Source organism: Megalops cyprinoides, chromosome 1 (assembly GCF_013368585.1).
Source record: "Megalops cyprinoides isolate fMegCyp1 chromosome 1, fMegCyp1.pri, whole genome shotgun sequence".
Lineage (NCBI taxonomy): Eukaryota > Metazoa > Chordata > Actinopteri > Elopiformes > Megalopidae > Megalops > Megalops cyprinoides.
In genome coordinates, this window is record NC_050583.1 from 15,712,524 (window position 1) to 15,736,156 (window position 23,633).

General features: G+C 41.7%; 2 protein-coding genes across 3 annotated transcripts; both read right to left on the bottom strand.

The window, feature by feature from the left end:
- Positions 1–4,274: 4,274 nt before the first annotated feature.
- On the bottom strand, positions 4,275–8,677 carry epor (erythropoietin receptor). The gene is made up of 8 exons (XM_036534892.1): positions 8,436–8,677; positions 7,576–7,699; positions 6,913–7,079; positions 6,656–6,807; positions 6,198–6,354; positions 5,938–6,025; positions 5,638–5,725; positions 4,275–5,378 (listed from the first exon to the last, which is right to left on the bottom strand). Exons 1-8 carry the CDS (start codon positions 8,533–8,535, stop codon positions 4,665–4,667), a joined length of 1,590 nt encoding a protein of 529 aa, XP_036390785.1. The 5' UTR covers positions 8,536–8,677; the 3' UTR covers positions 4,275–4,664.
- A 2,996-nt stretch (positions 8,678–11,673) lies between these two features.
- On the bottom strand, positions 11,674–23,008 carry LOC118786912 (ras-related protein Rab-3D-like). Of its 2 annotated transcripts, none has more exons than XM_036542272.1 (5): positions 22,833–23,008; positions 17,874–18,110; positions 13,918–14,036; positions 13,265–13,389; positions 11,674–13,104 (listed from the first exon to the last, which is right to left on the bottom strand). In XM_036542272.1, the coding sequence occupies exons 2-5, from the start codon at positions 18,108–18,110 to the stop codon at positions 12,917–12,919; spliced, it is 669 nt and encodes a 222-aa protein (XP_036398165.1). In that variant the 5' UTR covers positions 22,833–23,008; the 3' UTR covers positions 11,674–12,916. The 2 variants fall into 2 exon arrangements, with proteins under 2 accessions (XP_036398165.1, XP_036398171.1); XM_036542278.1 differs by having other exon boundaries at positions 22,785–23,008.
- Between the last annotated feature and the right edge of the window lie 625 nt (positions 23,009–23,633).

Here is a 23,633-nt window from a genome sequence, read left to right on the forward strand (position 1 = left end):
AACTGATTGGCAGGGCTCAGAGTGCATGCTGCTAACCTTTGTGATTTAAGAGTAATGCTGTTTGAAATGTAAATGTTGCTGCCTCTTTCTGTTTGCTTGCTAGCTAGTTCTATCAAAGGAGTAGTAAAATGAAGGCAGGTGGATGAATAATCCCATCTATGGCTAGCCACCTATGTTTGCATGTCTATGTGTATTCAAGACACATTTCACTACCTAAGTAAATATAGATCTCCCAAAAGACTAGGTAGCTAAGTAAAAAGTTTCTTTGTAACTATATAAGTAAGAAGCTATGTAGGTAGCTAGCTGCAGTCATGTTTGTTGCATAACCAGATAGTGTTTAGCAACACATTCGCAACACTCAAATCCGTGTTGCTATGCTCAGGAGCATCGCAGTTACTGTAACTTCCTTGGTAACAAGATCTCGGTTATCCGAAAACAACCTTAGGTGAAAGCTGCTAATACATCCTACACTGCAGCACTGCACACCCTCAATGTGTGCCATCTGGCAGAGACAATGTTGGGGGGGGCTGGTACGTCACCTGTTTTGCATTTTTTAAACATATTAACAAGAACTATGAATAACGGCTGGAAATGGATAACCCACGTATGTGAACATACACACAGCATGGAAATAAATTATCTGTTCGAGTGTGAATTAACTGTATCATTTTCCTTAGGGTAATGCATTCCTTTCACACAGTTACCCCCTCTTTTGCATTTTGTAACTGACTTCGGCAGCTATTGCTATTGCTCCAAGAAATGGGTAAAAATGGAACACCCCAAAAGTGAGTGATAGACTGGAGTAATTGTCCCAAGTGAGATCATTGTGAAAACAGATCAGAGTTAGCAGCACTGGTGTTTAAGTAAGTGAGGCAGGGGTGGTTTTTGCCACTGTGATTTATACCACCCCAATGTTTGTGTCAGCTAAGGAATGTACAAATTTGCCTTCATTCTTGAATGTGTCGATCTTGGTAACAGTCAGCAACCATTGGTCATAATCTTTTGTGTTCATTCTTTAGTTTGCCAGAATATTGACTCAGGGGATTTTTACTTCCTCTGTAGGAATGAAAACATTTCCTCTTCAGTTAATGAATGACTATATATTTTACTTGGTGGGTGTATTTCCATTTAGACATGTCTTGGGTTATATGTTATTGGGTAATTCTCAATGAAATTTTTACTAAATGGTTGATTTAAAGGTAATTATCACCCTGCTTTTTAAGACTCAGTTGCAGTTCCCCACTTGTAATACTCAGTGATCACTAATAGTGATAGTTAGTCTGTTGGCAGAATGTGAGATTCTGTACAAACTTGCTATATGAATAGGAGGAAATTAGGCTGATGATTAAGTTATATTTTAAAAAGTCTCTAGAACTATATGTTTTTATATGTGCGTTCAAACAGGTGTGTAGCTGTAGGCTAGACTTAATAGCCATTGGCTTGTGTATTAGTGTTTTGGAGGATCTGCATGACTACAGAGGTTGTTGGGGTCAGGTGAAACGCATGTGCACCTGGCAAGTCCATGGTTGTATAAAGGGAAAATGTTTAAAAAAAAATCTTAAAACACATCCACATGTAAAAGACGCATTAGGCCAGCTGGTGTCTATGATGTAGGGCCAGGTCCTATCTGGTCATCAGATCTCTTCAATATCATCCCCCTTGCTCTGTCCAGAGCAGGCTTTTCCTCAGCACCAATGTCCGTTGCACTGCTAACAGTCTGTGAGTCTGTCTAAGCTGATAAAGCCTGCTTTTGCGATGTGACCACTCTAAGATGACCATTCTAATAGGATCCAATCAGGAGTCAGCATGAACAAAAAAAACTGATGAACCACCAGTCATTACATTCCTAGCGCTCAAATGGGGCCTTTAAGTAGCCCTCTTCTCTTCTATTTCCAGCTCCTGTTACCCACAGTGATCTCTCCTTGTTGCTGATAACCACTACAAGCCCTCTTGTTTGTTGACCAGATAGACTTATCACTCACCCACAAGACTATTTGTCACTTCAACCGGCTGCCTACAATTGCCTTGTGATCGGTATTTTTGACCATTCTGAATGATATTGTACAGAAGAGCAAACATATTCCCTGTAAAGGTTAACGAGCTGGCCTGATTCAGAAGTACAAGTAAACTGGATTATAGTCTCTGTTCGTGTTTATTTTATGAGAGCAGCTACCAATGAAATGCTTACAATTTCCATTTACTAAAGATTATGTCTATTTACGGTGAACAATGTATTTCAGTGCTTGGATGACTTCTTGTAAACTCATTTGAAATTGTCCCAATGTTTTTGTGGAAGAGTATGATTTTAAGAACGTTGAGTTTATTTCAGGTATAGACTAAAGGGTGCAGTGCAAATACTAATTGAGATACAAAATTCTGATTCAGGGAACTTCTTTAACTTGATATTTGTGATAAAAAAGAAAGAAAAAACTTTGAGCCCTGATGACATCGCAAATGAACAAAAGAAAAGTACTCAAGGTTGATTAGCCAAAATATTATTACTAAAAAGCAACTGGCATCAGAAGTATTTGGTTCCTTTGTGTTTTATTTACTTCACTTCTCTGCTCATAATTGTGTTGTTCACATTGAAACACTTACTTAAAATATAATTTAAGTATAAAAGCCTGATTACAATCGCAATTGGTCTTGTTCAGTTTGTGTAGCATTTCTTATGATCGGTTACTTTCATCACACTTTCATATTTCCCTCACATTTTCCTAATTTTCTTCCTCCTCTGTGGTGTCCATGACACAGCATAGCTGTAACAGGTCCAATAGGACACTTCAAACTTTCACTTTATTGCCTACAGTCATAGGTCTGGTGCTCACGTTCTCCTCCTGTTAAAGATTATGACTTTTACAACACACTCACAGTAGGCAAGTTGGTGTACACGAGGTAGGGCCAGGCCCTATATTGTTTTCAAATCTCATAGATCACCAAGCTCTCTGTCCAGAGCAGCCTACTCCTCAGCAACAATGTCCGTTGCATTGCTAACAGTTTGCGAGTCTGTTCAAGCTGATAAGGCCTGCTGTTGCAGTGTGACCACCGCAGGTCAAGATGACCATTCTAACAGCACACCGGTCAGGAGTCAGTATGGACGAAGCAAAACAAAAACATGTCTTAAACTCTTCCCCTCTATTTCCAACTCCTATTATCCACTGTGATCTCCATGGCCTCGCTGTCTCTGATAACAGTTGCATGTCCTCCTGTTTGTTTGCTTGTGATCTACCACTCTAGCTGGTCCTTCAATTGAGGCAGAGACAAAGTGAATGTGAGGCTTATAATTGTACTTATCATTAGTTTAACTTCGTGCGCATGTTAAATGAGTGAAACCAGCCACTTTTATTTCAACTCATTATTTAATTGAGTGTTGCTTATAATAATACATAACATGGAAATGATTTACAGCATTCATATACAAGTTTGCAATTCAGCAATTAATGAAGGATAATCACAGTAATAATTCATCAGCAAACTATACAAACAGTTACATACTCCAGAAGAGAAATAGTGTCAGATCATTTACTCTAAAGACTGGAAAACCAGGAGACATTTTAAGGCACATGAGATTTGAGAAGAACAAAGCTACAAAACCTATGCATGATGGGACACAAGCCTATTTGCAAAGTAATAAACACTTCCCAACTGATTTTCATTTACTGGTGACTTAGGTCTTCTATAACAGGTGTCAGTTTGCCTCAACCCCAAATAAATGCAAATGCGGTTAAGTACAACATCTGTTAGCTGAGGACATTACAGTCTTGGTGGCATTCTCAAGATGCTGACAGGGACAACATACAGTCATTTGTCTCACCGATCTAACAATAATCCTTAATCTGTAACAGAGTCAAATACGGATCAGCCTGCTTTTCTTAAAATAAAAATAACTCAATACTGCAAATATCCCTCTGAGGTTGGAACAAGAAATCTTTGGCAGGTTACGACTATTGACACCCTGAGAATATTGCAAATTTCTAATAGTGAATTAAAAATGTTACACTATCTCAGCCATAGTCAGATCATTCTGAGCAGTGATGACAACACAGTTCTGACAGGCAGACTGATATCGAAAATGCTGCCCTTGCAGGCTTCCTGCATTAAGAGCAAAACTTTTTGTGAGGAAAAAAATTGATAGTCACCATACAATGTCAATACATATATTATTACCAAATATATCAGAATGATTACTACATATGTTATACATACATTCATACAAACACAAATTATATTATACTGTACAGACATTTACATGAAATAACCAATGATGTCTTGCTACTGTGGTTGCCAATAACATATAATATACTTATTAAAGCTATAAAGAAATGACACATATTTATCATGTACGAGCTTTAAGATATTTCTGTCAGATCTGATACTGCTCAGTTTGTGCATTGTCCAAGTTAGTGGTGCATGTGTGGTCTTGCATTGCCACCTCTCACTATGATATTGAGCGGTATACCAACAAGGTCTGTGATCATGAGAAGACACTGCTTTCACAGTCAGAATCAGGAAATATTTAGATAATATGCCACAGTCTCACATTCTGACTGTCCTTTCAACTGAATCTGGCCAGCTTCATGTGGCTTTGCACTGGCTTCACTTCTTTGCTTCACTGGACTTCATAAATCCCCATGGGCTCCTGTGATCCTCTGTGTCTTAGGTATTCAACACTCTGAATGAATGGGTTGTCCTGGATGAGGCAACTTGTGAGGGTGAATGTCATTCTCATACTCATTGGTGTAAATGCCCCCTGTCCCAACCACCCCTGTCCTTGCCGAGCTCATTGGGCTATAGTCCATGTAAATACCGGAATCAGCTATGGCCAAGTAGGCATAGCTGGAGCTTTTAGGCGGCCAGGTGTTGTGGGCGTACTCAAAGCTTGACTGAGAGGACAGCCTTCCAGACCCGGAGCTGTGTCTGAGGGACCCTAAGTCTGACTGGGAGACAGGTGTCCCAGGGGTGGCAAAGAGAACTTGCAGGGGCAGAGATTCCTCCGAGACATCGTCCAACGGACCCTCTCCACCCTCAGGCTGGGACCCCTGGTTCAGAGTCACGTAGGTGTCCTTGGACTCCAGCGGGCCAGAATCGAAGGGAGGGAGAGAGTGCTGATGAAGGGGCCACAGCTGATCGAATAGCCACTGGCCCTGTGGTTGCGGATTCCACCTGTCCGTCAACGCTGGGTCTGCCTTACCCATTCCTTCCTGCTCGTCTTCCCTTTCTTCTCCCAGCGCAGCCAAGGCCCTGGAGGGCACTGTGCGGCTGGAGACAGCAGGTCCCAGACTGCCCTCTGACAGCACCTCAAGTGGGGCTGGAAGTTCCTCCACGTAAAAAAACCCTGGTCTCCACCACAATCCACCACTGCTGTGGACCAACCATGCCTGAAATGACCACAATCACAATTATTTTTAAAATTCACAATTATTTTGCTCTAGATTTAGGAAGGACGGAGCTGTAAAGCCATTCCTTAAGTCAAAAATAGCAATGCATACCCCAGGAACGACAGACAGTCATTATTGAGCATATTACCCAAAAAGTTACACGCTAAATGTACTTTCATAATTGCCAATATATGCCTACTGGGACAATCCTTACAATACTTTTAGTTGTAACGTGAAAGGAAGTGGAAAAGCTCCTCACCTGAAAGTCACCTCCATATACAGTGAAGAGACCCTCAAACTTGTTTTCAGGATTAGGGATGAGAGGCCACATCTTCTTCAACAGAAACCTTAAGTCAAGATACAAAGACATGAAGTTTCAGGCAGAGTGAAGCAGCTATGGATCAGATCTTTATATATTCCGCCAGCACTATACAAATCATTCCGCAAAGTATAAAATCTAAAAAGTAAAAATGAATGCCAGCAATCAGTGGACGTATCCTGCTCCTGGGTAAATCTAGACTCGCAAGACTGTTGCAAAAAACAAACAATAGTTACTAACCTGCGATGGGACAGGAGCATAGATAAAGACAACAGGATGAGGATAAAGGAGATGACAAGGCACAGGGTCAGGATGAGTGGGTCCATGTCTGAAACATGAAGAGGGGAGAGGGATGCTTTTAAACAGAACCTTGAGGTAAGGCTAATGCACCTTTTCTCGCTCAAAAGGAAAAGGTGACACAGGCACCACTGACATTATTCAAGATCTGTTGCCCACTTAGTGCCCTGATAAGGAAGGCTGGTGTGATTTAGATATCTTACCCCTTTGGGGTGTCTCCCTGGAGACCAAGGATGTCCATGCACTCCAGTAGCCATCATAGGTGACACCATCAGGTTTGACTCGTGCCCGCACCTCATACCTGGTGCCTGGCTGCAGGCCCCGTAGGGTGATCTCTGTGTTGGCTTGCACCACCTCCAGCTGATAGAGAATGGAGTCAGGTTACTGACGCATCACTTGCTATACTTTAATATGAAAGTTGTGTCACTGTACTGAGGAAATGAGAGTTCCATCACCATACTCCTTAGTTCAACAGTTCTACAAAAGTAGCTACTTGTACACCTCAGCCAGACCACGAAAGACCACACAGCACACCATCTCCCACGAGATAAATCTCTAAATTGTCTTATTTTTAATCTTACTCATCCTTAATAAACTTCAATAATAATCTCACAAGACTCAGAAGAGAGGGAGCTCATATGCATGAAGGTAAGGCCACCACCTTGCCCATTTGTCTGCCGGCAATGACGTAGCTGATTTCATAGATCATGCTGTTGTCCATGTACTTGAGAGGTGGAGGCAACCAGCTCAGTCTCAGCTGCCCCTGCTTGCCAGTCCAATTCACCGTCAGGTTGGCTGGGGGATCTAACAGGACTGTGGGTCAAAGAAGAAGAAAGTGTCACCCATGTCCGACTCATTGAGTGAGAAACAGAGAAAGACTGAAATAAGTTGAGGAAACCCTGGCCCCCTTGAACTCACACACATGCTCAACGAAGAGGCTGCGGTTGTGGATCCGCTGTCCACCACGGTACACATGGAGATCCAGAGGTACAAAGTGCTGAACCTTGGATAGCTTGCAGAAGTAGCGTGCCTTGCTGCCCCCTGTTGGCTGGGCTGTCACAACACAGTCAGTAGTCTTCTCATATCTGCAAGACACCCACAGAGACAAATTAAACATAGTACAATACAACAGGGTTCGTCAACATTCAAGGTCAAAGTGAAACGATACATCTAGATGTGCACTGCTTAAATCCTTGTCTCCACCCTAATCTGCCATTGTTTACCAAAATTCAAGTTACTGTTGTATAACAAACACAGAATAACACGAATCCTACACTCCCTGGGTGACAGATCTAGAAACAATCAAAATCATAATATTGTCAAATCTTAACTTATCATCTTTGGAACATTATAGATTTGTTTATTAAATACATATTATATTAGACAACTTCACTGACTTAACATGAGCACATTCTTCTCACTTTGCCGGCAGTGTTACAGTATAAGATGGTGTACATTTCACCAAATATCATATGTTAATAACATGTATGAACTGTATAAACTGAACAACTCTTTAATATATTTAAGAAACGAACAGTTAAAGCGCCAGTATCTTTAGACACGTAGCCAGATGAAACTTACTGATAAGTGTACATGAACGTGTATTCTTCCAGAATGCCGTCATCCTCCCAGAAGCACGTCAGATCTTCCATTCCTTCTGCAAAGCATTTTGGGTCCTGTGGCTCAACGGCGAGCAAGAGGGCCACTGTGGGACATGGGATATTTTTTAAATGAACAGTAGTGTTCTAGTATTTGTTAAATTAATTACAATAATTTGTAATCTTACTAGGAAACCCCTATCTTTCCACAACTAAAGGGTCATCTAGTCCGGCAACACCGAACCGTAAGGTCTAAGACCGGGTGATAGCGGTTGTGACACCTCATCGTAAAAATCGCAAATTCTCTTCGGAGAATACTGAACCACTGGTCACTGGTGACATCCTAACCTTCGTTGTTTGTTACAAACCATTCGGTCCACTGAACGGTTGTCCTATGTCACAACTAAAGCTACAGACAGCGGTCATGAAAAATCAACTATAAAAGTTTCTTTTACCCTTCACAGATCCGTACATTGGCGGTTGGAGTCGCTATACTACAGCAAACAGGCTGCTCATTTATAAAGCTTACCAAAATGTTAGAACTACATGCACAAAACAGAGACAGAGCACAATTTATTAGGTGACTTCAAATCTCTTAGAATACCGCTACATATACTCGCGTCAGCAACTGAGGAGGTCATGCTGTTGTCAGACTTCTCCAGCAATAACAATGAACAATTACGTAACTACAGTCGAGTTAATATTTTCTTATTTGAAACAATTTCAGATGTTGCAAGGCAAATCAGCAGGTGTGTTTTTTCATATTTTTTCATGGTCGCTACACTTGTTTTAAGCCGATTAGAATGTGGAAATACAAATAGCAAACATAAGATAACCTCCTACCTTTGGTTTCCAAATTTCGAGCGCCCTGTAAGAAGGTAGCCTTTTGAAAGCAAAGAAATACAAAAAATCCCCAGTGCTTCAATGATTCAACTTTGGTCATTTTGTCAACTCCAAAAAACAAAGCCTCCCTGGCGCACTGGCATGCAGCATAACAGAATGCGTGCACTTCACACTGTCCTCATTTGCACACTATCACCGTGACAGCTTGTCTCTGAGATATGAAGGACCCCAAGACGATGCAACATGTGTGCATCACAGAAGATAACCTGAACACAGCAGCAAGTTACCCAAACTGTTTACTTCCTTTTCGAGGCTAGTAGGAGGAGCACGAAGGCTACCATTTGTACAGAGATCTTCATGGGAGGGAACTCGAGTTTTGCGTGTAATGTTCATTGATGTTTTTTTTTTCTTTTTCTCAAGAGAAAAAAGTAATTAACACATCCATGAGACGTGAAGAATAACTTTAATATAGGGTATCATGTGCAATTTGTCTTGATTAATTACAGATTGTGGCGGTAATATGCACATTGGCAAAACGTATCAACAGCCTCATTATGGCACAATAACTGTGGTGATAAAAAGCACACAAGTGCCACAGGGAGGCCTAGGCCTAAGTGTTGCAGGGCACCTTTGGGCATTCATGATCACATGTACACTAGGGCAATTTAAACCAATACTGTCAAGTCAGGACATGCAAGGTACACAAAAAAATGTTCAATGACGCATAGGTACAATATGTCCTTAGGGCAGGGAACCTACAAGTGTGTCAGATGCTTCTCAGGTCAACTAATAGTAAACCGTCCTTTATCAGTCTGTTACACAGTTCGTTTCTGGCGCGTAGTTCGCATTATCAGTGCTGCCCAGCCTGGCATCCTTAGTAGAGATAATTATGCGCCATGTTTTCAGTTTTTTCCCGCCTTGTTGACCCTTTAACTTTGCTGGTCTGTAATGTACTGAGATGTCAACGGCCTCTTCAAATTTCCTAATAGTGTTCAAGGCAGGATGTGAACTTCAATTTCTGGAGCTTTCCAAATATCCAAAAACACAAAGATGCACCAGTACTGTGTGTAACCAAAGACTCCATATGCATGTGAAAATTAAATGTTAATTTTGTCAAGATTCTTTGTTTAATAGCACATATTCTGAGAAGCGTGGACTAATATTGGATAACAAAAAGCACAAAATGATTGTTCTTTATCATATGCAGAAAAAGTAGCCAACAAGAGAGATTATTATCCCCAGGAAGTGGGAAGTGTGTTGAGGAGTTGCAGAGTGCTGGCAGGTAGCAGGAAAGGGCACCAGGAAGTGGCTTGTTCTTCAGAAACGGGGACAATAACAAACCATGGTGTTCTGTGTAGTTAGATAAGAACTCACAACCGAATAGGGCAGCACAGAACTGGACAGTGCATAATAAATGGAATGTGCCATAACTTACATGTTCTTTCTAACAATACACAGGTAGTAAACCTTCTGCAGATGAATACACGTGCAGGACAAACGCAAATCAAAGCTAACAGACTAAGCATTCACGTCATCTTCAAGTATTCTTCAAGAAGGGCTTAAGCATTCTCAAACATTTCTATTGCACACACAATTCAGAACAACACAACATTTGGTTATGAATACAATCTAGTTTATTTTAACAAATACAATTTCAGTATATTTTTTGTACGTTTCTTTCTTGCTAAATGAACGCCTATATTCATGTCCTAAATAAAAAATGACAAGACATCAAAAAAATTGTTACAGTAGTGTTGTTTCTCTCTCTCCCCCCATTGCATTTTGGCATTCCCAAACCAAATTAGCAAAAAAAAAAAAAACAAGGACATAAAGAATCTGGAACACAGGGAAACACTTTCAGAGCTTTAAATGTCCCATTCATTAATTGAACATGCAGTGGGCTTTTGAACACAAATTCTTACAGTATCTTCACAATACAAGGGAGGCTGTGTCTTTCTGTGGTTTCCTTTTAACCTATGAAAATACAGAAATCAAACTGGCACAAAAAATATAACGAAACATAATATTTGTGTTTCTCAGTGATCTTGACGAACATCTAAATAACAACACTTATTATCAACCTAAATTGATAACACATAACATTTCAGTGTCCAGTGTGTTTGCATCTACATCTTTGCATTTGTTTTCCCTCAGCTGCTTCACTATAGGGAAAATGTCAGCATACTTCTTGGAAATATTTTAGTTATACAAAGAAATAACCATGTCAGCCAAATAAACACACTTCTGAATGAGAAAAGGAATTACATTGGAAGGAATACAATACACCATGGCTCCTAGTGTCTGTACCAGTCAGACCTTGCTTTGAAGACATGCGTTTTGCTTCCTTAAACTACACAGCAGAAAACATGCATACAAAAAGGTGCTTTCTGTTTTGGATCTTTATGTTGTACTCACGTGACTATGCCACTGACATAACACAATACTAAATTAAATGACCACATTTTTTTCCTGTATAAATACTAATTGTGTCTCTAGTCTGGATTTTTTTTTCAGACTGATGATGATATAGTCACCAGCTGTTGGAGACACATCAAGGCGGTAAAGCGTTACATGTCTGATGGAGCATTCACAAATGCAAATCGACTGTAAGATGACTTGACGAAATGTCCTTTACCTTAAAACACAGAAGGGTCCAGTAAATAACAGAACCTGCATCTCTGGCAGTTTTGATAAAAACCATCCAGACCAAGTATCCAGTGGTAAAGCATTTTGGCGGTATAATTTGCTGCTGCTGCTGCTGCTATCACAGCAAAGCAGCTGAGTAGGCACTGACTAACTGCCAACATACAGACTGTCAAAAGTGAGACCACAGCCTTGCATTTCTGGATGGGACAAGGTGAGAGAGAGGGGGAACCGTGTCGAGTAATATAGACATTTGCATTCTAATTCTTCATCAACTGCGTCAATAAAAATGTCGAGTGAATCTTAAGGCATTACATTTTAGACTTAAATAAGACAGACTCAGTGGACAGCCGAAGACAATCATTGCCTCAATGTTTCTTTGTGCAGTACCACTTGGGGTCCACCAGGTGGAAGAGTTGCACTTTGAGACAAGCCATTTAAGAAACAACCGCAAGCTACACTTCCTGGACAAAATACCTCTCAGTACATTCGGAAAAGTGTCATGTACGAACATGCACACTCAAAAACAGAAAACATCTGTTTAAAAAGAAACTTGAAACTCATTGATACTGACATAAATATCAGTCTGCAGGGCATTCCTGACCTTACAATAATCTAGAACCATAATTTACTAAAAGCAAGAATGCCCCCCAGCACACACATACGTGCACAGGCAGTCATGCATGTATACATGCACGCACTGCCACACCTCAAACCACTGAGAAACAGTTGACTGCTGCTGCTTACTCTCCCAAGTAAAATGAATAATTTGTAAAGAAAAAATGGTGAGTCACACTAGCTTGGCAGGACTCCATAGTGGTCTTATAACAGCTCAGATCCAGGCCAAACTGGCACTGCTTCCACTGATATCTTCAGACACAATGCTTCTGCCCAACAGTTGCCATACCTGAGTGGACACCGCAGGAGTTCTACTGAAACTATTCAAGTGCCATGCAGATTTAACTAATATTTCACACTTGAGTCTTTCTTGAAATGGCTCGAGGTGCTGTCCTTACAAGTGCCTGAGCTCAATCTCTCAATCTCATACTTTTTTTTTACAGCACTGCAGACTGGTTAGTGAGAGTTTTTCCATTTACCATACAGATTTTTAGAGAGATCTTCTCCAGGCACTTCATGTGCATTACCTTTTACATTTCTAAAAATGGGGTAGCAGGGAGTTCTCAAGAGTCATCATCGTCAAAGAGCCTAAGTGTTTGGGGCCAGGCAACAAAGGGACACAAGTCAGTTGGTATCAGCAAGTGAACAAAAAGCCATTTATCAGGTGTTAAGCGTATCGCCTCCAGACCGAAAACACAGAGTAGTGCAACCGTGCCAAGACAGTGTTTGTGACAGGGTCTTCTGACTCCTCCACTTGCATGTGGAGATATAGCAGCCCATGTGCAGCAACAGTAGGGAGGCACAAGAATACTGCCCCAGGATAGTGGCAAACCCAGACAAGAGTGCAATATTCACAGTGTTGGCATTTTTTTTTTGGCTACAGTAACTTCTGCTGCTCATTCACAAGGAACCAAAGATTTGTAGCACTGATGGTTACAGAGCGCACAGCAACTGGCAGAGAGGAAGAGAGCAGAGGAAGCAGGCGGAAAGAGAATTTTCTAGCATTCCGGGTAGTAGCTTGAGTGCATTTCACATGAATTTCAGGCAACAACAATTAATCTAGGAGGTGATGAAGCATTTGGATGAATTGTAATATACTGTTTACTGGGGAAGTGGGTGGCGATCAGGGCCAAGTGAGGGAGGCAGGGTTATCTCAGGTTATTGTTTACTGGCAGGGTGAAGGTTCAAGGATTATTTCACATAGCTGGTAAAGGGTGTGGCTAGCAAGAGCAGCCACCCTGGCTCTCAGGGGGCGTATCCTGCAGGGTGGGACCTCGGTGATTGGCCATTGGGCTCGGCTCTCCATCCATGCTTTCATTCATCTTCTCACAGATGATGTCCACCAGACGCTCAAACACCTGCTTAACATTGATGTTGTCCTTGGCACTGGCTTCGAAGAACTGGAAGCCTGAAGGGAAAGAGAGAGGCCTTGATGTACCAAGGTGAGGGAGACAGAGGGCTGACAGATAAGTAAGAGACAATGTGTGTGTGTGTGTGTGTGTGTGTGTGTGTGAGTGAGTGAGTGTGTGTATGTATGTAGCCTGAGTATTAGAAATTGGTTAGCTCACCTAACTCATCTGCCAGCCTCTGGCCTTCTTCTGTGGGCACCAACCTGTCATCCTCCAGGTCACACTTGTTACCCACCAGGATCACCTGTGCATTGTCCCATGAGTATGTCTTAATCTGGGTTGCCCTGTGATGGGGAAAGAAGGTGGTGTTAATAGGGCAGCAGTGTAGCAAAGTTGTAAGGAGCGGGGCTCATAACCGAAAGGTTGCCAGTTTGATTCCTTGCTGGAGCACTGCTGCTGTACCCTGTGGCAAGGTACTAAACCCAGAACTGCTTCAGTAAATATCCAACTGTATAAGTGGATAACATGTGAAAAATGCAACCTATGTAAGTCCCTCTGGATAAGAGCATCTGCTCAATGATGATAATAATGTAATGTAATGTAACGGAGTGGAAGAGAGGGAAATAAGGGTGGTGAGCCAGTGGCAGAGAGGGGTGGTGGGACGAAGAGACCAATAGGATGAGAGATGGGGAGGTATTAGGCAATAGGAGGAAAGAGCAGACAAGGAAACAGAATAAACCTGAAAGTGACAGAGGAGGAGGAGGAGAACAAAGCACAGGAAAGGAAGAGGTAAAGGAGAAAGAAGAGAAAATTCAACTGCGGAAAAGACACCCAGAAACAGGTATCCTCTCCCCCCTCCCCTTCAAACTGACCAGTCCTGCACAGCGTTGAAAGAGTCCTGGTTGGTGATGTCATACATGAGCAGGAAGCCCATGGCCCCTCTGTAATAGGCTGTGGTGATGGTCCTGTAGCGCTCCTGCCCAGCTGTGTCCTGTAGCCCACAAAGACAAAGAACACCCCAGTGTTAGAGCACAGAGCCCGTCAGGACCACAGCTTTCCATATAACAGCACAGCACAGCACAGCACATCAATATCTAGCATTTTCCATGTAGTCACTCATGGGGACGTCCTTACCCAGAGAGACTTGCACACTAAGAGTACAAAAGTGTGTCTAATGGAGTCACAAGAACACAAGGGACTGAACTACATACTGCATGAACATGTGTCAAATACAGATAGACACACAACTGAATGTGTCATTGACAAGCCACAAGAGCTATAAATATCAGTCACAACAGTACAGCAATTATATGTAGAATCCAGCAAAAAAAAAATCACACGGAGGAGAAAATGGCTTTCACAAAAGCTTCAGACATTGCCCCACAGCATCGGAAAACTTCATCTAGTTTAATTTTGTGGACGTGAACAATTGGGGCAGATGTTTCTGGTTCTGTTTGCAAATGAGAATAAATAAATGCACCCCCCAACCCCCTAAAAACCGATTAAAACCAGAATCAAGAGGTGAGTGAATCCAAGTGGCATGGTAACCAGCCCATCTCGTTACCTGGTAACACAGCTTGAGCCCCAATTTGCGCAGGAGCTATGACATCATTACAGGGGTTGCCTGGGTAACGATGGGTCACTCAAGCTGCTGCAGGTCCTAAGTGTGTGAATTGTGGTCAGAGTGCTCATGACAGAAACCAGTTTAGATGCAATGGAGATGCCTATCTGAACACTGATAGACAAGCATCTGTTCTCTGACTGAGACGTCCTGAGGATCGGGTTTCTGTATTAGCGACATCATCCAATAATCCACAGTGACTGGTTCCTTATCCTTCATTGTGCAGGTTCTTCCTTCTCACTTGAATGCTAGAATACCATGCTCATCTTTTTCAGGCTGTACTGCAGCTGTAGCTTTTGCTGCATTGTGTGCTATGAGATCTGTGTGTGTTGGGATCAGCATCAGAATTGTGTATCTCACCTGTGTGTAAGTGCCCCCCCCCCTCCCCCCCAAAAAAAAATAGCAAACAAACAACAAAGAGAACAAGGGACACCCACGTATTACTGAGTATCTGAGAACTGGCTGTTTCTGACCTGTGTCTAGCCAGACTAACCTGAACAACTGCAGTCAGCATTCACCAAATAGTTGGTATTCTGTTGTTCACTATTAAGTGCTTAACTGTGGATTTACCCATGGTGTCTCCAACACGTTTTCCAAACCAAAGTACCGCACGCAATTCTGGGGTTGGCCTACAAGGCTACTGACTGATTCCCTCCCAGTACCATTTTACGATTACATCTCTCTCAACACCTGATAATATTGTGCTTGTTTATACCTCGCATCCAAGTCTGTGGCTAGTTTAGCTTCCCTCCTCACTTTACTAAAACTTCAAGCTGGATCTGCTCTAAAGCCTAGCTTTATCTCTGCAAACCTGATGAGTGACATTGTTCAACCCCTGAGGGTCTATTACGCCGTAATATTATGAAAGTCTTCCACCTCTGAGAAGACCGTAGCAGGCAGCTCCCATGGGTGGATTAGGGGTTTGTTCAAAAAACGAGGCAATAGAAAAAAATGCTGTTCTATTTCTGACAGCAGAACTTCAAGGAATGTCAGGAGCAAACCCAACCTCAAAGCACACGGTTGGCTGTAAAGACAGTAAGTCTGAACTCATTACAACTCACTGTCATCCACACCTGCATTGCTGTGGGAGACCCAGGACTAAAATCTTATACCATTTTTACTGGTGTGGTGCTGGAAACAGGTAGTTTTTGCAAATTTCCACATTATTTTTTGTGTGTGAGGCTGAGTGTCAGCCAACAGGAATCTCTGGCCCAACAACCTGTAGCCTCACCTGGCTACAAATAGGCTAGGTGCTGGGTTAGTGACTGGTATAACAACATTGCATCATCCAGTGCCAGCATCATCAGGAAGAAGGAAGTGTTACAGGAAATTTAAGTGGATTTTCTGTGATGTGTAGCTAGTTCTCTTGAAACATTGAGGTTTTGAAACATTGATCGCCCAAATCAACCAGTAACAGGAGTAGCTCGCTAACAAAATCTTTGGGAAAGGAGCACATACATACATATTAATTTTAGGTATCTGCAACAGCGCATACCTTTCCAACTAATCAAATTCGAGTGACATCACATGAGTTATTGTAGCCTTCGACGACATAGTGCTGAAACAGAAAACTAAGCAAGCCCTATCAGCCAGACCCAGATTTCAACTCAGCAAGGTACTGTCAGAGGAAATTCCACTGTTCATTGGTCACCACAGTTAAAGAAAGCATAATGCCCCACATCCTGGATGACATCAAACAGGCAAACACTCCGTCCATCTGAACTGGTGCTGCCACTCAAATAGCACTTTGTAATGTTTGCTCTTCTGCCTTGGTTTCGCCCATTCTTTCATCAAGTCATAAGTCAAACCCTGACTTCAACTGCATAAGATTAACCCCTTCTACACACACACAGACACACACACAGATTGAGAGAGAGCAATCGCAGCACACCATTTCTCCATTGCAGTACAGTTCTTTTTTAAGTTTTTGTTCCAGTCTGGAGGTCAGAATTTAGAGCTACCAAATTCATACAACACTACTGCACACTAACCAAGAACATCACTTCCTTATTTATACAACTTATTGCAACTTGAAGTTGCACAGAGGTCATCTTGTTGTAAGGCGGTGGAGCCCTCATCTAGCCTGACAAGAATTCTGCAGCTTGCTTCAACACTGGAACAATAACAGAGGACAGCTAAGGATCGATGCCAGAGAGAAAGGGTTAAAGTGACTTAGGTTTCCCGTGCACCACTGAAGTATTAACTGCACAGTTAGGGCTTGGTGGGGAATCCCTCTCAGAAGGGCTGGCAGCTCCCACACCCGTTGTGTACACCAGCGTACTGAGACCTGCCCCTCTGGGACAACTGAGGCCAGATACCTCTGTTCTACACACAGTAAGCGAACAGAACTTCAGCCATCAGTATGACTCAGTAATGTTCAGTGATTAGGGTGATTACTGATAACATTCCATGGACGTGGAGGCTAACATCTTTGGTGTAAAGTCCCAAAAACACCACTTCTACAATCATGAAATGTAGATTAATTCTAAGAAAGTAATAAAAAAACACTTGATCATGTTTAGATCAAGGAATTAATTTAAATAAAGCAGTACACACATGGTGAGGCTGTTACTCAGAACCTTTGCTGGGTGCAGTTTTCCTTTAGTTAACTGAAATCCTCCTCAGTCAACCAGCAGCTTTGGAGTCAACACTTAAAGCAAATTCCTGAAGCACTGTTTTCTGTGCTGCAGAGCTTCCTTTTCCTTTCGATGGACTGGCAATGTCTCCTGGTACCAGTAAATTGCAAAAAGCTGCATCAAATACCTCTCTCTCTTCCTCCTTCTCTCTCTTTTTGCATACCCTAACCAAACCATGGGCCTAAAATCACTTAAAGACATCTACACTGCACTTTTTTCCCTGACAATGTAACATGTTTGCTGTACACAGATTACAGTCCCATCCTGCTGTCCTCTGCGCTATAATGCCCCCCCCCCCCCCCCGCCATCCTGTTTTCAATATTTGCACCCACTGAGCATACGCTCTTCAACTGTCTACATTTGACTTTCAAGTCACACAAGTAACCCAGCAAGTTCATCAGCTGTAAGTATCCCCATCTGTCTGAGAACAGGGTGGGGAAGCTCTACCAGACTTCAGCTGGGAGAGAGGGATACATGATGACACTTCTCTTCTCTATTTCTAGAGTCCACCCCAATTTTTACTACCTCATGTCTCCCCTCTCCAGCCCCTTGTCACCCCAGTCCAACTCACCCAGATCTGCAGCTTGACCCTCTTATCGTTGCGGTAGACAGTCTTGACTTTGAAGTCGATCCCAACAGTGCTGACGAAGGCGGAGGTGAAGGAGTCATCGGCATAGCGGAACAGGAAGCTGGTTTTGCCCACGCTGCTGTTCCCAATGATCAGCAGCTTGAACATGTAGTCAAAGTTCTGGTCCGCTGCATCCTTTTGGGACTGCTGCTGTTGGCGAGAGTCATTTGCAGATGCCATCTAGTGAAGAGGACAAAAAGGGAGAGATAAAGTACAGCTGCAGACCTTTCTGGGGATTTGTCAACCTTTGAAGGCTTAAGGTGTCCAACCCCCAATTTAGAGCTGATCCTTGAGTCATGGAAGCTTTTTTCATCACAAACACAACATATTCAGTCATTTGTGATTCAGATCGTGACACACTGATGCTTTGAAGAGACCTTTGAGGTCTCTGAGTATGGGCCACTGCAGATCAGACTGATGGTGTTGTGATACAAGAACAAAGGCAGTGAAAAGAGCTCCCATCCATAGAACACCCCCACGCACCCATCTAACCCCTCCACCCTTCCCTTCAGCACCACTTGCCTCTGATTACAACCGTCTCCATGGAAACCAGCTAAGCACAAAGCATCCAGGCCCATTAAAAGCCAGCCAACACACACTCAGCACTGATCACTGCTAGAGACAAAGATATCACACAACAGAGAGCAGCCTGCAGCAGATATTACATAGCAAATAAAGCAAGATGTGTACTCAGCTGGATCCCAAGGCCCCAGAATGCTTAATTGCAAGGTTTATGGACTACAAAATTCTGTGATCAGCAGTTAAAAGTAAATGACAAATCTGTTTAAAAGGCTGTTCAAAAAGAGTGGAAAAGGTGAATACAATCATTGTTCTTTTTAAAATTTAAGGGAAATAGTTTCAATACCGCACTTAAACCCCTATTGAGAGGTTTCATGTTGGTAAAAATAAAGGATGGAAAACTGAGTGTATAGTTACAGTAACTTTGTACAAACAAGACACATTTGCTGCTGTTTCCCTCTTCGTGGGGAAAATTACAGCTTCATACATATAGTTTAATTTGTCTCATTTCAAAATACTATATTACATTAACTAAAGGGATGGCCCTCCTATTATTTGTTATCCAATTTGTGGACATTTTCAATCCACAATTCTTCTTTTCCTTCTTTCCAGCTTTTACATGGTAGGATGCTGTAGACAAGCTGGGCAAAAAAACAGACAAAAATCACATACACACATAAACAGACCCTGGGAACACTTATAGGTAGTAAACATCTTAAAAGTGTCTAAAGCCTCATATCATAGGCATTCTATTCACTAGAGTGATATGAACTGTCTGCACCAGAAGATAAGGCTCCGCTGGGGAGGAAGGAAGAGCACAGCATCTGAGCGTTTGAGAGGCGTATTGTTCTGTTCTGCTTGTTATTTTAGACCTAAACTCTATTGTTCCGTGGCGCGTCCAGAACAAATCGCTGGATTGCATCTAGTTTTCTCCCCTTGCTGGGGAAAAAGGCAGACAAAATGTCAAAACATTTTATCACCACCTTGTAGCACTGTAGCTAAATTTTTAATGCTGTAACACACAGAGAGAGGGTGTGTTTAGACAGAGAGATATCATACCTAGGTTTCACATAATGGACCACTCGTGAAGCTGGGATCTGTGTCTGCGCCCCTAACCTAGGAGAATTAAATGCTGTACATTTTTCTGTTGCTTCAGTATTTCTAATAGTAACAAACAACAAACAAATGTTTCAGGCGATGAAACTCTTGAAAAGCAGAAAGATGTCTCCCACCTGTGCAAACCGAAAATTTAGATGATTAATGTATTTAATTATGCTGTAGACCTGTGGCTCAGTGTAGTATTCCACCAATCCTAGAATTTTTTTAATGAAAGTACTGAATCTAACCTTCCAAACTACACATGGAACTGTTTTCCATGCACAGTGTTAACTTATTAGAATCAATTGCTTTTGGCATTTTTGCTGCAAAAGGGTTATGTATCATACCCATATAAACTGAACATTGTTTGCATTATGCAGTTGGGGGGCACAGTCAGGGACCACCATGTAAACCTGAAATGATGGTATGCTGGAAAATATCCACTTAGTTTCTAGTTAATGAGACAGTAATGTAAAAACGGTGCAGCCCTACATGTTTTATAGCGAAGACCATGCTGCTGAGGCTAAGCTGACTGGGAAACAAGGCTGAGATTTATCCAGCAGCTATGAAGCTAAGCTAACTTTGTTCCAGTGGAAAACATAACATGACAACTTCAAGCAACCAAAGTTTTTTTTTTTTTCTTTTCATTCGCTGGCAGTGCTATGCAAATAACCTCTCCCAATATACACAAGTGCCATTTTTACTGACAGTGGCAAGAATGTAAGTAAGAATGAGCGAAATAGGCCCTATATCTACAAACCATACACCATACCCAAGTACAGGCACAATGACAATAATATCCCTAGGCATTCATCAGCCAACATATCTGTGGTTTTATCCTGATGCCACTTAAATTATTATTAAAAAAAAACAAAGCAAACCAAAAAAAAACATGTATAACTGGTATGGTAATCCAGATGTTACCACAAATAACATGTAATAGGCCACTTTGTAAACTATGCAGGCCACAACTTCCTGTAAGAGATTAATGGCTAGTCACAAACAGACCACCAAAGACCCCTCAACAAGACATACTAAAGCTCTTATCACAGACTCCAAGAAGTGACTTCTCCGTCCATATGAGACCCACATACACAATGAGCTCAGTTTCCCTTTTTAACCACCCACATTTTCCTCAGCTGACCAACAGGCATCAGCCTCAAGGGTTTAGACTACACAGTCAAGGGTCAATTTAGCAAACTAAATCACAGAGCACAAGTCGCATAACAGCCACATGCATTAATAATTTCATCTTAAAAGAACAATACACTTATGATAGAGGTTTCCATTATTAAGTTGAAACACACGCCATATTTCCACAAGTTTCCTCTAATAGGTTGCGCCTCACATCACTGTTAATGGTCGATATATCAGAGGAAAAAATGAATGACTAATACAGCCTAGATTTTGTGACTATAAACATTATATTTCATTTTTAAACACATCAGGTAAATCATCTTAAAATGTAAGCAGATGTCATTTTTGCTCTTCTCATAATAAGAGCTGAAAATTATTTCATGAAATATAGGTTTTTGCAAAGAATAAGGGTTACTTGTGACCATTTAAAAAAACACAGCTAATTTAACAGGAAATACAAGGCTTCCTACTGAGAATACTCAACGCAATGTCTGAAAAATACAGGTGTACGTTAGATAAAACACTCCTACTTCCACAACCCACTGTGTTGAGCTTTTAATTTTCTTTCTCCAAAAGACTGAAGTGTGTAAATATGAAATGTTCTCCATTGCTCCAGGACGGCTTTATCAAATCACCCAGTTACTTCTCAGGTATGGCAAGTCCTGGACACAGGCGTTGCATCAGGAGGTACCAGTGGGTAAAAGGAAACTGTTTGGCCTGGTTCTGTGCTGCTACAAGCCTAATCCATGAAGCCCTGATGAGTGCTTGTGACTCACATCTTATGCTTTACATATTATTCATTTTCATTGTAAAAAGGCCCGACAGCCATGCCCTGTTTTTCAGTGGTTGTGGAGAGTGACTTATCGGTTTTAGATGTATATGTGTGTGTATGTGTGTGTGTGTGTGTGTGTGTGTATGTGTGAGTAAAGGGGCATAAAAGATAAGAGGTCAAAAAAGTTCAACAATTATAAAGTAGGGGCTGATCTGTCTAAAAAACCATGCCCCAAAACTGTCTAATTCTTTCAGCAGGATATGACACACCTCAGAGAACCGCAGATAAATGTTCATTTAATTACGGCATGCTTCTTGGCAAGTTCCTGCCATTACAAGCGTTTAAATAAACTATTCCAAAGCGGATGGTGGCTTTTAACCTTTAGAGCAGTGGAAATAACTGAAAGGATTCACAGAGCTTTCTATTGAACAGGCTGGTTACTAATGCGGGTTCATAAATTCTAAAACCCTGACTCCTTCACGTGTTTTGCTGAGCAAGTTCTTTCCGTCCCCCGGTGAACTGGACGGAGCCACATCTGCATGCGCTGCTGTCTTCCGATGGAGAAATAATACATGTTTAATAAACACTGTATGTCCCACAAAATGTCTTGTATGCGTTCCTCTACAATAAAAACTAAATTTTCTCAGCTGGCGTGGTAATTTATTCTTCTCTATAAAGGCATAAATTGGATGGCATAAGAATAAATCTCAAAAGCGACTGGCTTTATCTCTTCGCACAGGCTTTGGCGTTTGATTTTCTTCTATGAACACGCACATGACATAGCAATAAATAACACTACATCATAGCTTTGACAAGAAACATCGAAAAGTTGTAAATTAAAACTATAAATAACAAGGCAATGTACTGCTTACGTATGAACGCCAACCCAGGCTAACTAGTGGACATTAAAAACGAAAAACTCAAACGTTGTCTCTTAAAATTAAAGTGAATAAGCATTGTATGTATGAAAGTAATTCATATTAACTAGCCCCTATGCTTTACGGTAGTATAGGCACAGGTTGGGCTCAATGGAAAACTATCAACGCGATGAAAAAGCAGTGGCTTAAACTACCGTCCAACAACCTCTTACCAGCCAGGTGTGTGCATTTGAAATAGATCTAACAGCCCTCAGATCAATTCCACATATACAGATATAGGAGACAAAAAGTTTTTCTCACTAAAGAAACAGTAATCTACCTAACTCAACCTATTCATTCCGAATTTCGTTTCGCACATTCATCCCATGGCTACCATATGGACGTTTCCTCCATAATAACGAGGCGTCTATAGCTCTTACAAATAAAACAAAACCAAAAATAAAGCCTCACCTGAAAACACAGAACGTTGTAAATAGAATAAGAAGCAAATCGACCAACCTTCGGTACGGTAACCTTTTCCGTGGTTTAATTTAACTTGTAAGCTTGAATTTGACGAGGGTGTTTAACAGGGAGTACTTCCAGGCGCATATATCCTTTCTTTTCCTTTTCCACTCCCACCCTTCGCGCACTGTACAGCTGAACGCCGTGCTCCCGGATCTCGCACTAAGCTGCTCCGTCTGCTCTATTGTAACACGGAAGTGTGCCAAACGCTGCTCCGCTTCATGGGAGGACACGCAGCCTCACCCAATCACTTTCTGCAAAGTTAAACACTAATCCTGATCCAAATGTAACGTTATGTTGGCTGTCGCCTCAGTGACACGCTAGCATAAGGGGTGCCCGTGTACCTGCAGAATTATACGGTCGCAGAATTTAGGAAACATCATAGTTGACTCATCATATTTGTAACACACCACTTCAAGGTGTTACAATTTAATCACGGATGCGTGCGCAGCTCAGACGTTTAATTTAATGCTAAACGCAATTTGATTAAAACTATATATTGTCACCGCAGTTCAACTCCAAATATGCTGACGTGATCCAGACGTGCATTTGTGTACGTTTTTTGTTTTTTTTTTTTTTTTTGCACCATGAATTAAACGGCGAGGATTATTTGTAATCTAGGATCTTTTTTAGTAGTTAGGAAAAAATCCCTTTTTTCAGTTTACTTCTGCAGGTCTCCATTAAATGTTCATCTTTTCTACATTTCGCATCTTGCTTTCCTCAAAAACACCATTGCCTGACTGCCTCAACCAGTCAGGCAAAGGTTTTTTAAAACCTTTGCTTTTAAAAAACAACTCT

Bases quoted from the DNA above. Each gene is read 5' to 3' on its own strand.
- epor (XM_036534892.1), bottom strand. From the start codon at position 8,535: ATGACCAAAGTTGAATCATTGAAGCACTGGGGATTTTTTGTATTTCTT. The intron at 6,026-6,197 runs GTAAGATATCTA...TTCATGTTTCAG, and splicing joins CAGGGAGACACCCCAAAGGG to ACATGGACCCACTCATCCTG. The intron at 5,379-5,637 runs GTGAGGAGCTTT...TGGTCATTTCAG, and splicing joins TATATGGAGGTGACTTTCAG to GCATGGTTGGTCCACAGCAG.
- LOC118786912 (XM_036542272.1), bottom strand. From the start codon at position 18,110: ATGGCATCTGCAAATGACTCTCGCCAACAGCAGCAGTCCCAAAAGGAT. The intron at 13,390-13,917 runs GTCAGTTTGAAG...TCCCCATCACAG, and splicing joins TTCAACGCTGTGCAGGACTG to GGCAACCCAGATTAAGACAT. The intron at 13,105-13,264 runs GTGAGCTAACCA...CTTTCCCTTCAG, and splicing joins GAGGCTGGCAGATGAGTTAG to GCTTCCAGTTCTTCGAAGCC.